Source organism: Pseudopipra pipra, chromosome 1, assembly GCF_036250125.1.
Source record: "Pseudopipra pipra isolate bDixPip1 chromosome 1, bDixPip1.hap1, whole genome shotgun sequence".
NCBI classification, from domain to species: domain Eukaryota; kingdom Metazoa; phylum Chordata; class Aves; order Passeriformes; family Pipridae; genus Pseudopipra; species Pseudopipra pipra.
In genome coordinates, this window is record NC_087549.1 from 101,315,464 (window position 1) to 101,331,214 (window position 15,751).

Genomic DNA, 15,751 nt, shown 5'->3' on the forward strand with positions numbered 1-15,751 from the left:
GAAAATTCAAGATCACTTTTAGGTGTATTTCCAAGAAAAGGTTCATTCACTTTTTGTTAATGTTCATTTAGTCTCTAAAGTATTGGTAAGTTAATGAAGCTTTCTACTTCTATTTGATCTGCAAGAACAGTTCATTTAAACTTCAAGATGGGATTTGCCTCTTCGTTAGGTTGCATAGAAAATTGTTATATCAGGCCTGCAAATGAAATCCGTATTATAGTTAATGATTTCAGAAATAGGAGGTAGGTCATTCTTTGAAGAGAGTAAGTGTTGAGTTGTTTACATATTTTGTGTCTATAGACTAAAGAGAACTATTGGCTTGAAAGGACAGCTTGGATTTTTAAGAACGTGTTGCATTCCATGTAACTTAATCCTCTTGGGAATGAAACTGTACAGAGTTTTTTTTTTTTTGAAAATTTTTGAGGAAATGTTTGGAAAGCTAAAAAAAATTTCTTTACTGATTTTGAGTTCGTTTGACACACTTTTCCAGCTTCTGCCCCCTGAGGGACTATGTATTCAGTCTTAGAGGGAGAATTCAGCATCACAGTACACATTCTCACACTGTGCTTGCCTGTGCACATGCAACCCCCAGGTGGAGTGCTTAGTCAAGGTCAACTTCTTCACTGGACACTGCTGCACAGATTTGTCTGTCAGCATAACTATGTATAGTCACAACAAATGAATATTTCTTCAGGTAATATCCACTTTAGAATGAACATCATTTCAGATGAGAAATAATTATGTAATTAAGTCGTTACTTTACATTTCTGTCATGGGGTCATAGATAATCATGTCCTTATCAGAAGCTATGGTGTATCTGTGGCCTCAGAGTTTAGACTTCTCTGAGGCTATCCTGACATTATACTGCCTGGCCATAGCATTATAAATATTCATAGAATATACACCTTACAGGTACTCCTTAGTTTTAAAACATTTTTTTCACTACAAGAAGTAGCAAGATTATTAGTATTTGTTGAGAAGTCTGTTGTCTTTCTGTTGACTCCTGACTGGTTTCCAGAGTTAGCCAGGTGTTTCTCAAAAATATTTGCTCCCTTACCTTAGTAGTAATGGCAGGGTGGAGGTGGGTGGGTAGAGCAGTCCTAGCAAAGTAGGTGAGGTTAGTACAGACAATTTGTCTCAGTATTTAGAGTTTCTGTGCAAGTTTTGCAACCTGGATGTTCTGGGGGTATGCCATTGCTACACTGCTGGGAGTAATTGACTTCATTATTTTAAAATTAGCATTTACAATGTAAGTATTTGGAGTCATAAGATCAGCTTTATCTGTACCAAGCAGGGTACAAGGAGTGATTTGTTACCGTTAAGAGTGTGCAGCTAGGAATGTTGTGCAAGCCCAAAACAATGATGGGGAATTTGGGTGTCTATCAGCCTCCTTTAAGGCGGGGAATGAACTTTGAATACCTAACCTGAGTGTTATCTAAAAGCTTTTAATTGAAATTATGTTTTCAGAAAACGGTCACTGTGATGCATTTGGTTTCTGAGATAATGTAGAAGACTGACCCCACTTAGATTGGGAAGCTGCTTCTGCCTTGAAATTCAGACAGTGACAAGTTAAACTGTAGCTGACTTAGCAAAGAGAGTCATAGCAGCATGGGTAATTACAGTTTAGGTGATGGAGGGAACTTCTTGTAACTTATATGTGGCATGTTGAAAAGCTAGAAAATATGGCCCAGAAGTTTGCAGGCCTGATTAAAAGCCTGTTGAAAACCAGGCTTGCGTTGTTTGAAATGGTTTGCGGCTGCGTCCCAGAAGTTTGGTTGGTGCCCTTAGAGGAATTGTGTGAGGCTGGGTACCCAAAATTGCATGAAAATGGGACAGAGTTGGACAACTGGAGAGGCTGTTGTTTGTCCCCTTCTAGTCTTTCAGTAGCTAGATATTAGCAGAAAGCTTTGCATTTGATTTAACAATTTTATTTTATCTTTGCCTTCCAACATGTAACACCTGATTTTGTTTGAAATATGGGGTTAGAATGTCTAAATCAACATGTGTAAAAGCAATAAATATTGTACACATTTGCAATCATCAATTAGGAAATGAAATGCTTTTATCAGATTCATCAGATTTTATGCTTGCTGACTTAAGACTTACTTTTTTTTTAGCATCCTTTCATCTCTCTTGGCAGTTTGTTCTGACTTCACCTTTCTCCTATCTGTTCTCATCTCCTCTAAGCCTGCCTACCCAGGAAGTTGTACTTCCTTTCTTTCTGAACAACACATGGCAAGCATTTTCCAAAAGTTTTGCTAATGCACTTGGCAGCCCTGGCATTGCAAAGTTTCATATAATGCATCTGTTAGATTTTGGCTTTTGTCATCACAGAGAATTGCTTATGTTCTTCTGCTTGTTTCATTAATCTTTATGAAGTAAAGATGTAAGCTCTCTTTAATTGAATACTTTCCTTTGGCAATAGAACAAGCCAAAAGGTGTTTCTCATTAATTTGTTATTCAGCAGGGATAGCCATCTATCTGGATTGAATTTGTGACAATGTTTAGTCCCTATTTGTAGAAATGCCTATGTTGAACATATTTTTCTATGTTTTGCTCAGAATATCCTATACAGCTTGACTTTGTAATGTCATTTGTCATGTGGGACTTGAGCTACAGGGAACTGGTCTGTGTTGACAGCATGTCTCTGTCTTGGTTTTTCCTCTCCTTTTAGTACAATGTGTTTTATATTTGGTCTTATAAAATTTTATCATGCTATCAAATCAAGAAGAAGGACAGAAATTATGGCTTTTGGTTTTCTCTAGCATGTGATACAAATATTTTGGACACAGGTCATAATGAGAAATGCTGACCTTTCTTTTTATGACACAGAAAATCATAATCAGACTGTCCTGTAGCATTTAATTACAGGGCCATCATTAGCTTGTAAGCATACTTTATTAAAGTGAGAGTAGTAATTTCAGGTATTGAATAGGTTTTTGTCCCCTTTCCAGTTTATGTGCTTTTAGTAATTTTGAGAGATTTACTTCTTTCTGAGTTGTTTTGTGAAAGGTGCAAACTGTTTGTGACCCACTGCCCCGGGTTAAGTGCAAAATTTCATGAAATACAAATCAAATGCACAACAACCTGAGAAATGTAGAAGCATTTTCATTAACCTTTTTAAATATCCCAAATGAATCTAAACTAACCTACATAAAAATATGGTTTTAGGGTGATTGTCCATAAAGTGATGATATTGCAACACATTACTGCCTGTTTATCCCAGATACTTTCAGGCCATTCCTAGCTGAAATAAATTGTTTTTATACACACTAGGAATTCTGTCATCATATGATCAGTAACTCCTAAGCAAGGAATTGGGGTGTCCAAATGTGTGTTCTGTGCACATCTTGGAATAGCATAGGATCTACAGACACATGAAACTTTGTCTGGGACAAATTTCTTTATTTGGTTTGTCTCCTTTCTTAAAATTTATGTTGAATGTCTACTATAAATGTATCAAAAAATCCCACTGTCATCTGGCAAAAAATGAAATAAAGCTATATTGTAGCTCGTATGGTCATTCACGGCTAGGCTTCGTGAATGAAGATTTGGAAAGGGCTCTACCCACGTTTGTTACAGGTGCGCTGGTGGCTAAAAAGGCCAATACGAGGTAGACATATCCGGTTGCAAAAGGCACAGCAGAAAGACTCCTTAGGTGGTATATTCTGCAAGACACAGTTCTTTCTGCATTGTCTTTTCTCCTCAAGGGTGATCCTGCGTGCTTTCTCAAAAGCATCAGCAGCGTTATAGATGGTGTGTCTCCAGACCTCCCGATTGGAGGCCAGAGTAGACCAGTTATGTTGATCAATATGGCCAAGGCTGAGATGTTGTTTCAGGGAGTCCTTGTATCTTCTCATTGAGGCTCCTTTCTTGCGGCAGCCAGTGGCAAGTTCACCATAAAACATGATCTTAGGGAGGCGGTGGTCCTTCATCCTTGAGACGTGTCCTGCCCAACGCAGCTGTGTTCTCAGTAACGTGGCCTCAATACTTGTGACTGCTGCTTGTTCTAGAAAGCTCGTATGGTACTACAAAGCTAAACCTGGAAAGACACGCTAGTCTGTTTTTCTAGCAGAGTTTTTTGGTGGGTTTTTTTGGTTTGTTTTTTTTTTTTTTTTTTTCCTCCTAGCATTTTTAAATTTAGTGTGACATTTTTGAGCATGTGGCATTTGGCAGCTTGACTAATAACGCTTTTGTGCAGTCTAACAGCTTTTCCTGTTATTACATTTTTCCTAATCTTCAGCCTGACCTTTCTTACTTCGTAGTATTTATTTTTGTCTCTCTTAGGGTGGATTCCAAAGCAAAGTATGTCTCTCATGTGATAAATATATTGACCATTTTAACTAGCAGGAGATTGTTAGGACATATTATTTTTCCTCCAAACTTTTGTCCCATATGATACCTGCAAATATTATTTCTCCTGTGCTATGTTCCAAACCTTGAGTGCCATCACATGACACCTGCACACTAAGCACAGAACTATAAACTTTGTTGTGTCAGAGGTGACTTCTGTATTTCAGACTAATTGGCCCCCTTTCATCAGGCAGGAATGTCACACCAACCCTAGAGAAGTAGCTAAGATTTATTTCCTGTTGAAGAATCTCTTTTTTTTTTTTTTTTTAAATATATGTCTCTCAGAAATCTGGGGGAAAGAAATACTTTCAGTCCTTCCCTTTGTCGGGACTTGTGATGTATGAATACCAGTGTAATTTAGTTGGATAATAGTAACAGTCAGACTCTTAGATTTAATTGGAATGTGGATATATTGCCAATATTTACAGGAAATCTATATGCTTCAATTCGTTTTACCAAATGAATTTTCAATCAGCTGCAATTAGTGTCTTGCATAAAGTTACTTCTGTAATGATGCCCAGCTAGTGATGAGGATCTTAGTACTATTATAATTTCCTGTTTATCTTGACATTATTATCTTTCAGTTTTGCTAGATAAATATTTTTAGACACCTTAAGTCTTCTCTTGTTGCTCTATACCAAAGATTTGGCCATCAAAAACCTGGAGGCTTTTTAGAACAGCTGTGAGCTTCATTATTCCATATTAACCATCTTATTTTATAAAACATTAATTGTCATATTTATTCAAATATTGAACAAATAAATACAGGACCAGAGAGATATCATGTTTTTATGTTCAGTTAAGGATGCCCCGTTTTGAATATTCTTACACTGTATGTTACGCTGCAGTCTAACTAAGAGAGATGGTGGTTTAAGAAAATTCTTTCAAAATTTTCAGTGGCAAATTTGTCTTTAACTATGTGGAAAGTCCTGAAAAACAGAGGATGCTAAATAGAGCCAGTAAAGTCCCTTTCTCCATTCTTGTCTGAGCTAAGGGTACAAGATTGCTGGTGGAAATTGTGAGGAATACAGGATTGCTGGTGGAAGGCTATGTCATTTGCTTTGTAAATGTCTCCCATAAAGGCCCGTGTTTCCCTTTAAGCTGATACAAAGTAGACAATGCCAGTTCTTTCATATTTGTCTCATACCCAGCTAATTTTGCTTGCTCACAAAAAGCTTCAAACAGTAAAGGTATACTTTCTTACGTAGAAGATAGACTTGGCTGGAGGGTCAGGACAGGGAGAGAAAGATTTAGGTGTAAGTCACTATGCTGAATAAGCAAATAACCCTTTAGTAGTCATAATCAGTGGCACAGGGTCTAATTGGAGATCTGTAACCTTGGTGGTGTACCGCAGGGTTCAGTACTGAGCCCAGTATTGCTTAACTTACTTATCAATGACTTGGATGAAGGGACAGATGCCTCAGCAAGTTCACTGATGACACAAAGCTGGGAAGAGTGGCTGAACGCTGTGCAGCTCTTCAGAAGGACCTTGTAAGGTTGGAGAGACAGGCAAAGAATTGTCTGAAATTCAACAAAGGCAAATACAAAGTACAGGCTGGGGGCTGACCTGCTGGAAAGCAGCTCTGCAGAGAAGGGCCTGGGAGTCCTGGTGGACAACAAGCTGTCCGTGAGCCTACAATGTGCCTTTGTGGCCAAGAAAGCCAGTGGTATCCTGGGGTGCATTAGGAGGAGCATTGCCAGCACATTGAGGGAGGTGATCCTGCCCCTCTGCTCCGTCCTGGTGAGGCTTCACCTGGAGTGCTGTGTCCAGTCTGGGCTCCTCAGTACGAGACATGGAGCTCCTGGAGCAAGTCCAGTGGAGGGTGACAAAAATCTTTAGGGGACTGGAGCATCTCTCTTATGAGGAGAGACTGATGGAACTGGACCTGTTCAGCCTTGAAGAGACAACTGGGAGGGGACTCTTATCAATGTCTGTAAGTATCTGAAGGGAGGTGTCAGAGGATGGAGCCAGGCTCTGCTCAGTGGTGCCAAGCAATAGGAAAAGAGGCAGAAACTGATGCACAGGAAATTCCACCTGAACATGAGGAAGAACTGCTTTACTCTGTGGGTGACAGCACAGTGGAACAGATTAGCCAGTGGGGTTGTGCAGTCTCCCTCACTCGAGTCTCCCTCACTTGAGATACCGGAGAACTGACCAGAATTCAATCTTGTTCAATGTGCTCTAGGACGGCCCTGCTGGAGCAGGGAGGTTGAACCTGATGACCCTCTGTGGTCCCTTCCAACCTTCCCCATTCAGTGAGTCTGTGAACGTCTATGTTTATGGTAGTTTCAAGAGCTTGCTATACAGATTGAATAGTGCTTTAACAATGACAATTTTTAGGAAGCACTTGGAGATCTCACTGGCGATTGTTGTCTTGTACCCAGTTTGATTGTGAAGCTGATCTACATTTTGCAGTAGAGAAAACCAGCTCATACTGCAACAATTTTGAGATCCAGGCACATGAAGATGTGGCAGTTATCAGAATAAATCGTGCCTTCCTAGTGCAAGGTGTAGAATAGGGATTCTGGGAGTTGAATAGGGATTTAGCATGGTGCAACTTTCTCTTGCTCCTTGCAGATTCTGTTTTATACAAATCTAAACTTTATATGAGATTCAGCATCTAGACAGCTACCTAAGCAGCTGAAATGATTTAGAAAACACTCAGTTTTATTAAATTTAATTTCAAATTCTTTTGTCTCTCCTCTGAAATATATTCCCTAAAATAAAAATATATTCACTGCACTTAAGGAACTAAAATAAATTCTCTACTGTTAAAGACTATTTAAATATTGACTGTAGCCTAAGGTGTTAAGCTTCACTAGAGGGGAGTGTAATCATTTCCTTTGTCTTGCCTTCTGAGACCATTACTGTTAAATCCATTCTCTCTATATCCAACTGGGATTATCTTTTTAGCCTAAAGTATTTTTCATTTTATCTAAACTCTAAGCCACTAACTGTGTTTTACTAAAGAGGAACCTCTATTTAGGGTTAAGGGTGGAATTGCAAATCTATTCTTTTCATGCTGAATTCAAGTATGAGAGAACATAGGGTATTTGGACAAGCATAAACTTCAGGTGGTATTTTTATATCTTTAAGAAGTTATTTTATATATTTATGTATATGTACACATATATATGCACACGTATGTGTATACATTACAGTTATGGTAAAATCTGTGTACCAGGCTGAAATTTTTCTGAATGTAATTTTGGGCTCTCCTTCAAGCTTTTTGTATTTGTGTTCATAGTTATTTCTGAAGCTTCTGCACTGTCTTGCTCCATTGACCTGTGTAGTTTACCAGAATAATAATGTTCAGCCTTTGATTTTTGTCTGGATAATGAGATCTTTCATTTTGGGCAATAGCCATTTTTCACTTAACTCCTACAAGTAAATGGCTGCCTTTTCCCATCTGCATTTGTATGTCCATAGTTCCTAGGGTAAACTATTTCCAATGAAAACAGATTTTGTCCCCACACTAACTTTGTCCATTCAGAATTTAGATCGAATCAGAATTATGCCTTTTTTTCTTTTTAATCTATTGTGACCTGTGAAAACTAATTAAACACTCCTTAGAACCTCTAATTTTAACCAGAAAGCCATTAAATAATACCTTTCATTTTGAAACCAGGGTGTTGTAGTGGAAAGGACTTAAAAAAATTGGAAAACCCCCCTAGAAAAATGCCTAACTTATTGCCTGTTACCTTTCCTGAATTCAGTGTTTGAGGGATGGATGTTTGTCCTTTCCAGAAGAGCTTTGCAAAGAATTGTATAGTTGTTCTGTCTACATACTACGTTTCATTTTCAGTTGTTTTCTGTTTATGAAAACATTTGTGTGAGCAGATGTGTTGAGATGTCTTTTCTTTGCTAATAATTGAGGCCAGTACGTAATTTCTCACTTGCTTCAATATGCTTTTCACTATTCAATTAAAATTGTTTTGAGTAATTTTTATTGAGCAAGATTTTGTTTTTGAAGTGGCCCCACACACTTAACTGGTTTTAATTCTACAGTACATTCCAGTGAGATAATGGTATATGCCTAGTTAGAGCCCTTCAGAGCATTTTTGGGTGGATCCACTGTATTTTATTTGCTAGTCCTCTTATGTTTGAAAATGAATACACCGTTCTTTGCTGTAAACTTATGGGTGTAAATATGAAAGGAAATGTTTCAAGTTCTCTTTGGGGTCTTGGAGTCAGCTGTTGTCAGAGACATGATTTTGAATAAAACTGGGTAAACTGGTCGGTTTTTTCTTGTCTGTCTTATGAGTAAGGACGTCAATAAGAATCAGATTTGATCATAAGGAAAGTGTTGAATTCTTTCTTCCAAAATGTTTGTTTTGAGGCTACATTGACAAAGTCAGTGGGTTGGCTGTAATATTCTGATACTCCTGGTGACACTGAGTGTAGAAGTTGAGTTCCTCCACAGCTTTGCGCAATGTGGATCTCATGTCCCCGGAAAAATATCAAGTAATTGAGATAGTTTGTGGTGTAATAGGGAAATCCGTATGGTTAGTGGATATTGTTTTGATTGGTATGATATGTAAATTGAAGTAACAAAGTGCTTTAACTCCAGTTTAAAGTGATCATAATTCCCTTGCACTGTACATTAGAAGCCATATATGAATTTTGTACATAACAGCATTTGCCCAAGTGGATGAACTGAAGAAGATTATCCCAATGAAAAATGGTTTTTAACTGTCTGCTGTAGTCAACAAAGCCGATCTTTGGACAGTCATGTCTACTGAACAGACTGCCTGTGTATTGAGAAGATTCCAGGAGAATAATGAAAAGGAATCTAGAAGACTCAGAAATTTTTGTCTTGCAGTATATGTTGATATAATGTAGTATTAATACTGTCCTCACAGCTAAGAATAATACAGAAATGTTGCCTTAAAACTATCAGCCAAACTAGGAATCTTGTCTGTGACAAATACCTCTTAACTACTCCTGTGGCCAAGGGATTTCTCCTGGAAATATCTGAAAAGGGAAATGAAAGCATGAGAATAGCGTTTGAATTTGCTACCTCTTTGAGGAGGACAGATGCTTAAATCTGATTGTTGAGGGCTCTGCCATTATTAGAGCTAATGGAAACCATCAATCAAATGTTGCTCTTTCTCTGTTGACTTTACCCTGTGTGGTGGTGGTCACTGGTTCGAGTGACCTCCTCAGTTGCTTGTACAAGACTTCCTCAACTGGAAGATTTTGTGATTGTTGTTAGAAGAACATGGTGAGTATAGCAGAGAAAAGCAAGAGAGCATCCTTCTGGCTACAGCTGTTAGTTTTAAGTTAATTCTACAGGTGAACAAAACTGTATTTATGTAGTTCTGTAAAAATTTTTGGTATTTTGCATTTCATTGTTGCTAACTCCTGGCAAACAGATTGTGTGTACTTGCTAAAGGGCCAGCCTTGCCATCTCTTGTAAACAGTGTTCTGTTTTGAAGGTAGCTCTGTGTAGATGTGGAATAAAGTAACAGAAATAAGGGGGGAACAATTCGTGTGTTCCACACCATAATGTCATGATTTCAGTATCATTTGTGGTATTCAAGGTATCCTTATGTTAGAGTGGAGATAAAACACAGGCAACATGGGCTCTGTTGGACACCAATTGGAGGCCTGTAGAGATACCATAGAGCCTCTAAAATGACATCTGAGTTCGACCTCAGCTGACCCAGCAAATTAAAAGAGTAATTCTATCCAAAGTGAATGAAACATAGCAGAGACAGGAGTCTGTCTAGAATTAAGATCAAACATGTCATCAACCCACAGAGGATAAATCCAACTGCTTACTCTTAAAAATATGCAGGAATAAATAGAATACAATAGCATTCACTGGTTGTACAATCTGGACAACTTGCGAACAAAAGCTGAGAAGAAATACTAGTTTATGTTGTACTTGTCCTTGATTGAATTACCAATTGTTCTGTTTCTATTTTAGGTTATGGTCAGACTGGTCCAGTGGTTCAGAGAGGTGGATATGACTCCATTGCCGCTGCTGTTTCTGGTCTCATGCATATCACAGGGCATGAGGTATGATGCTTAACCTACAAATTTAATACAATCTTTGTACCACATACCAAAACTGTTTGCTGCATGGAACAAGTTAGCCTATGCTAACACATCTGTTATGCAAGCCCTCCAAGAGGTCTCACCTCTGGGAATCTAAGATATCTCACTCCAGGCTTCCAAAGCCAATGTCCCAGAAACAGAAAATGAAAGAAAAAAAGAAAAACCCTAGATCTCCAGGGAATAAATTGACGATGTATGCTAACCTGTTAGTGCCCACTTGTTGTCACTTCAAGAGCTGTAATAGACATGTTGATGCCTGGATGATGGAACCATATGTGAAATCTCACTGATGCTTGAATATTGATATTCCCTCTTTAAAAGAGGGAACTGTGAAGCTATGTAGATAACTCTGACAAAAAGTTTTTTCAATCATTCTGCCTGGAAATAAGCAGAGAGATGCCATTAGTGGTTCTGGAAAGCTTTATGTGCTGCTAATCCCACTGATCCTTGGTAGCTGAAGTAGTGCAGGAAGCGTGACAGAGGTAGTTTAGTATCTGGATTCTAGGGATACATAAAATGTGTGTCTTCACCTCAGAGAAATGGTGGCCAAATAAGCATTTTCTTATGCTGTCTTGAATCACCTACAGATGCAAGGAATGTGGCCTCCAAATGTCACTTCTCAAGGTGGTGTTACAAGTCTGTTCTGTGCATTGTAAATGCTACAAAGTGTTCTGTGGTGGTGCTCCTGATACTCTGGAAGCAGTAGGGCAGATCTCTATGAACTTGCATGCCCTAGATAAACAAGGAGTGCATAAAGTTTCTCTACTTAGTGTCAAATACTCATGTTTGAGTAGGTTGTTCAAAGCTAACCACACATGATTTGGACTCAGCTCTACTGCAGGGTTGATAGTCTGCCAAATAGACTTGTTTTCTGCTGAGAATAATGGCAAACATCAGAACTCTGTGCTTGTGGCAATTATTGTTACCAGAGTTGTCCTTTCTATTAGGAAAAAAAGAATAAAAATCAAGCATTGTTTGACTGAATGAGCTGAAACATCTTGTGCCTAGTGTCCTGAAACTGTTTTTCCATTTCTGCCATGTTATTGGTACATACTTATAGGATGCCCCATCTCAGAACACGAGAAGAGTGCACATGAGTGCACATGAGTGCAGTCCTTATGGCTCTTACTTCCCTTCAAATGTGTAAGGCACGTATACACTAAGCAAAGACTGATCACAGTAACTGTAGTGTAAGTAAATTTTACATCTGGACCATTGTTTGCAGGGTGGAGATTAATACTTCCAGTACAATGCCAGAAACTTCATGCACATTTCAAAATATACCAAACAAAATTAAAAGGGAGTATAAGCTGATAGAATGAGCAAATGCTGTTAGTGCAACACAAATAAAGGAAAGGATGTTGAAAAATTGAAAAACGTAGGATTCTTGTAAAGCTTTTCAATGATATGGGAATGACAGAAAATACAACTGTTATACTGAATAATTGCATATAAGTTCTATTATGAGAGTAATAGTCCTTGGTGGCCATTATGAAGATGATGGATTTTATTAAAAGATTGTATTAAGATCTACACTGGAAAACCAGATGTTCACATCACCTCACCAAGACTTGAGGCAATGTAGTCATAGGAATTATTTAATCATTGTCAGTAACAGCTTTGTCTGTTCACTGGGGCCTTTTAGTAATTCATTCAAACTTAGTCACTCTTTTGCATGATTAAAATAAACATGCTAAAACTTGCTTCTTATTTTTCTTTATTTGAAGTTGTTCATACAGTATTTCCTCAGTTTCTAAAACCATTTTTTGATGTATAGAGGGACAGTTTTCTTTCAAAGACTCAAGTAGTCAATGACTCCAAAGAAGCAAATGTGGCTTTTGTTGATGTTGTGACAATTTACTCAAGTGGCTTTAAAATCATATTGTATACTTCTTTGAAAGTTACTTTGAAAGAGAAAAGTAAAATCTTCCATGTTTTTCTTACATTTATATTCATGTGACTGAGTTATGTTTAAAATTCCACAAAACTAACTCTGAACAAAAGCAGAAAACCTTGTTTCAGTCAGCATGTAGAAAAGTGGCCAAAATAAAGAAGAAAAAAGAATCTTTCTCATTCTTGTATGGCGCTTTTTAAAATAAAGCTTAAATTATTTGTTGACCAGATAACATGGAATTTTTATATACTAAAGGTAATATGTTCGTTTGAAGCATACCCTAGTAAACGATTTTTTTTCTTAAATAAAATAGAAAAGGCCATTCTTATAAACTGTCCTGGATAAAAAAATTTATAGATATATCCTAGTTAAACACCACATTCAAGTTTCATATTTGATGAACAGAAACTTTTTACTTAATATATTCAGATATATCAGTGCCAGATGAATATCCTTTTGATGAACGTTTCTATGACTCATTAAGGCAATAACTTGAAATTAATTAAATAAAGCCCAATTTGAATACAAATCCCCTTGCATCTCCAAGTTAATTATTACATGGAGTTTTCAATATTCAAAGTATCTTTATGGTGGTGCATTCTTTCCTGCTGAAGAAATATTTTTGTTTTACTGAATATCAGACAGCAAGACATGATTGGGATCTACAATCCAGAGAGACCATTTTTCAGCTTAAATTCTAACAAACTATAACAAAGGAGTATACCTGGTATATAGCTCAGAGCTGTTGAAAAATACAACCATTGCTGGTTCATATTAGCTCCAGCAACTCTTTCACATCTGTAAAGACTACTGCTTTTATTAAGCAGGTCATTTCAAAACAATTTTCATTTTTAATGGATGATTTTTATATTATTGTTGTAAGTTTGGGAATAGAAAATATGTCAAAGAGCAAAAAAAAAGATTCAGGAAAAGAAGCTTCCAAAACATGTTGTGGCTATCTCTGGGCCAGAATATGCTGACAAATTGTAAGGAATTTAGCAAGCAGCAAAAATTAGGCATAAAAGTGTAAACTGGTCATAAGATTGAGCACAGTGATAAGTAAAGCACAGTGATGTAAGAAAAGGTCCACTCTACTGGTGTGAATCTTTTTCTTTTCAAATGAGAAAAGGGCATGTCCTGGTGCTGCACGTAATTAAGGTTCAACCCAGTCTTTGAGCCTTGATGCAGCTTTGTTTGCTTAAGGCACTTCTCCCTGACTAGGGCTATATTTCATCTTTCTACCAGAACAGTAATAACACTTTTGGCTGAGAGAGGTGGCGGTGTTTGTTACTTTTGAGTAATTTCCTTGAATCAAAGATACTGTATAGGTCCTTACTTTGTTCATGTAACTGAAGTGAAGTTAGCTACATAAAAGTACTGCTGTGCTGTCAGAAGCTCTGCCTAAAGGAAAGTATTTCTGTGTGTGTGGAGCTTTATTCTTCATGTAAAGCAGCTTCATTTCCCTTCTTCTGCAGGACAGAGATGAAAGCCTGAATGAATCTGTTTCACAGTACTTACAGCTAAGCATCCTACCACCGAAAGGCTGTTTTATGGTACAGGAGCTGATTAAAGCTGATTAAGCGGTGAAAAATGGCAGCTAGTCATGAACCTTGGTAGGAAAGACCAAAGAAGGCTAGAAATTGTGTGGACTTGTTCAAAATTATAGTTGTGAAGTGTTAGGGTAAAGTAAAGCTAACATGTTAAAAATAACAATAACAGTATAGTGCTAGTAATTTGTAGGAGTGTTCTGTAAAGGGAAATCATGAAAGTATTTTAGAAATAAAAGTGAACTTTTTACTGAGGCAAATAAAGTGTTTGCTTTTAAACAGTAGGTAGTTTAGTACTTGATGAGGAAGGTGTGGGAATCAAGCAAATTGATATGTAATAACCTATTGGAATAGTCCTGATTTCTGAATCTTCAAAGTGTAGTTTTCTCATTCAAGGGTGAAATTAATAACACTTTGAAAATGTTGAAAAGTGTTTTCAAAGTAAGAATGTTGGTGCACATGTGTTTGCAAAATCTAAAGTATTTTTGATTTTTTTCTCAACTCAGTGAATGTAACGAAATTACTGTAATGAAGAAAGAACAATTTAACAAACTGAGATCTTGCAGCAGATAATAGAGGGGAAACATTTTTAGGTTTGTTTTCTTTTTTGCATTTTATTTCTTAGTGATAGCTCTGCAGATCAAAAACATTCCAGTGCTAATTAGTTTTTCCAGTAGGTCTTTGCACACATATAAAACAGAACAACTTTCTTGCCTGTTTTTCCCCAGAGCTGGGTACAATGAGAGTAGTAAATGGCTGGAACCTTTGAGTTGTTTTTTCTACTGGGAAGGTGAAGTGGCTTGGTGTAGAGTGTGGAGAAGGAAGAAATAAGAGGTTCTTCAAAAAAGTAGTACTTCCTAAAGCAGTGTTCACCTTAATGTTGTGTGGTTTACATATAAATCTATAGATATCTAGGCTATAGATAGCCACAGACTAATCCTTACTGCAGTTTGAATGAGAGTAATTCAGATTTTTTTTTTAACTTTGCCATATTTGATACAGATTTTATAATTTTTAGTCACTTCCATGATATGAATAAAATAGCAGCCTTTCCCACCTTACATAGGAAATATTGTCCTACTGCCTTTCATTTCAAAATTGCTCTATTAATGCAATTAATAATACAATAAAATTATTTTAAGAAAAATATTGTAACTTATATATGACTTGACACCAGATTTATGTAAATCCTGTTGGAGTGCAAAAGAAAAAAGATGGTGAAGATTAATTTTCTTACATGAAGTCAAGACACTCTTTTAAAAGTAATGTTAATAATTATCAGTTACTCTTGCAATCTTGATTACAAGATTACTATTACAATAATTACACTTAGAAGTTTAGATATGGCTAATTAAAATAATTCTGTAAATTAAATTTTATTGAACTTATGCTACATTAGTTTAAATACATTTATGGGTACTTCACAAGCAGTTATTATTTATCAATTATACTGATTTTGAGTTGTCTTATGATGGGTTTATGGGGGAGCTAAAAGTCTGGAACAGTCCCATTAGCTTTGCACTTCTATTTTTCTTCAAAACTTGAAAATTAAAAAAAAATACTTCAAAACAAGGAACTGCTGTCAGAACCTGATCACCTGACCTCAAACTTTTCAGAATAGGAAATGGGGGAATGTCTCAGAAGAAGCACTTTTAAGATCTTTTGATAAAAGCCTAGCTGGACTGAAATTAGAAGTTCATTTTGCCATTGATTGCAGAGGGGTTGTATTTCATGCCAATGATTGCAGAAGTTCTGAAACACATGAGTAAAATGAAGATTCTTCCCTTGATGCCAGAAAAGGGACGACATACTGAAAAAGGATATTTGAACCAACAACTTTTCAGTGATTTCAGTCAGAAGGTCAGGAATTTGCCTGTCTTTACATGTGTAATG

At 37.0% G+C, this 15,751-nt stretch overlaps 1 protein-coding gene across 3 annotated transcripts in view; it reads left to right on the forward strand.

Annotated features, from left to right (window-relative positions):
- The window catches only part of SUGCT (succinyl-CoA:glutarate-CoA transferase), a 313,399-nt gene that overhangs the window by 28,007 nt on the left and 269,641 nt on the right, over positions 1-15,751 (forward strand). For all 3 annotated transcript variants that reach the window (XM_064668265.1, XM_064668271.1, XM_064668278.1), the window contains one exon: positions 10,287-10,378. In XM_064668265.1, the coding sequence (XP_064524335.1) occupies positions 10,287-10,378 (92 nt within the window). The remainder of the gene's footprint in view (positions 1-10,286; positions 10,379-15,751) is intronic.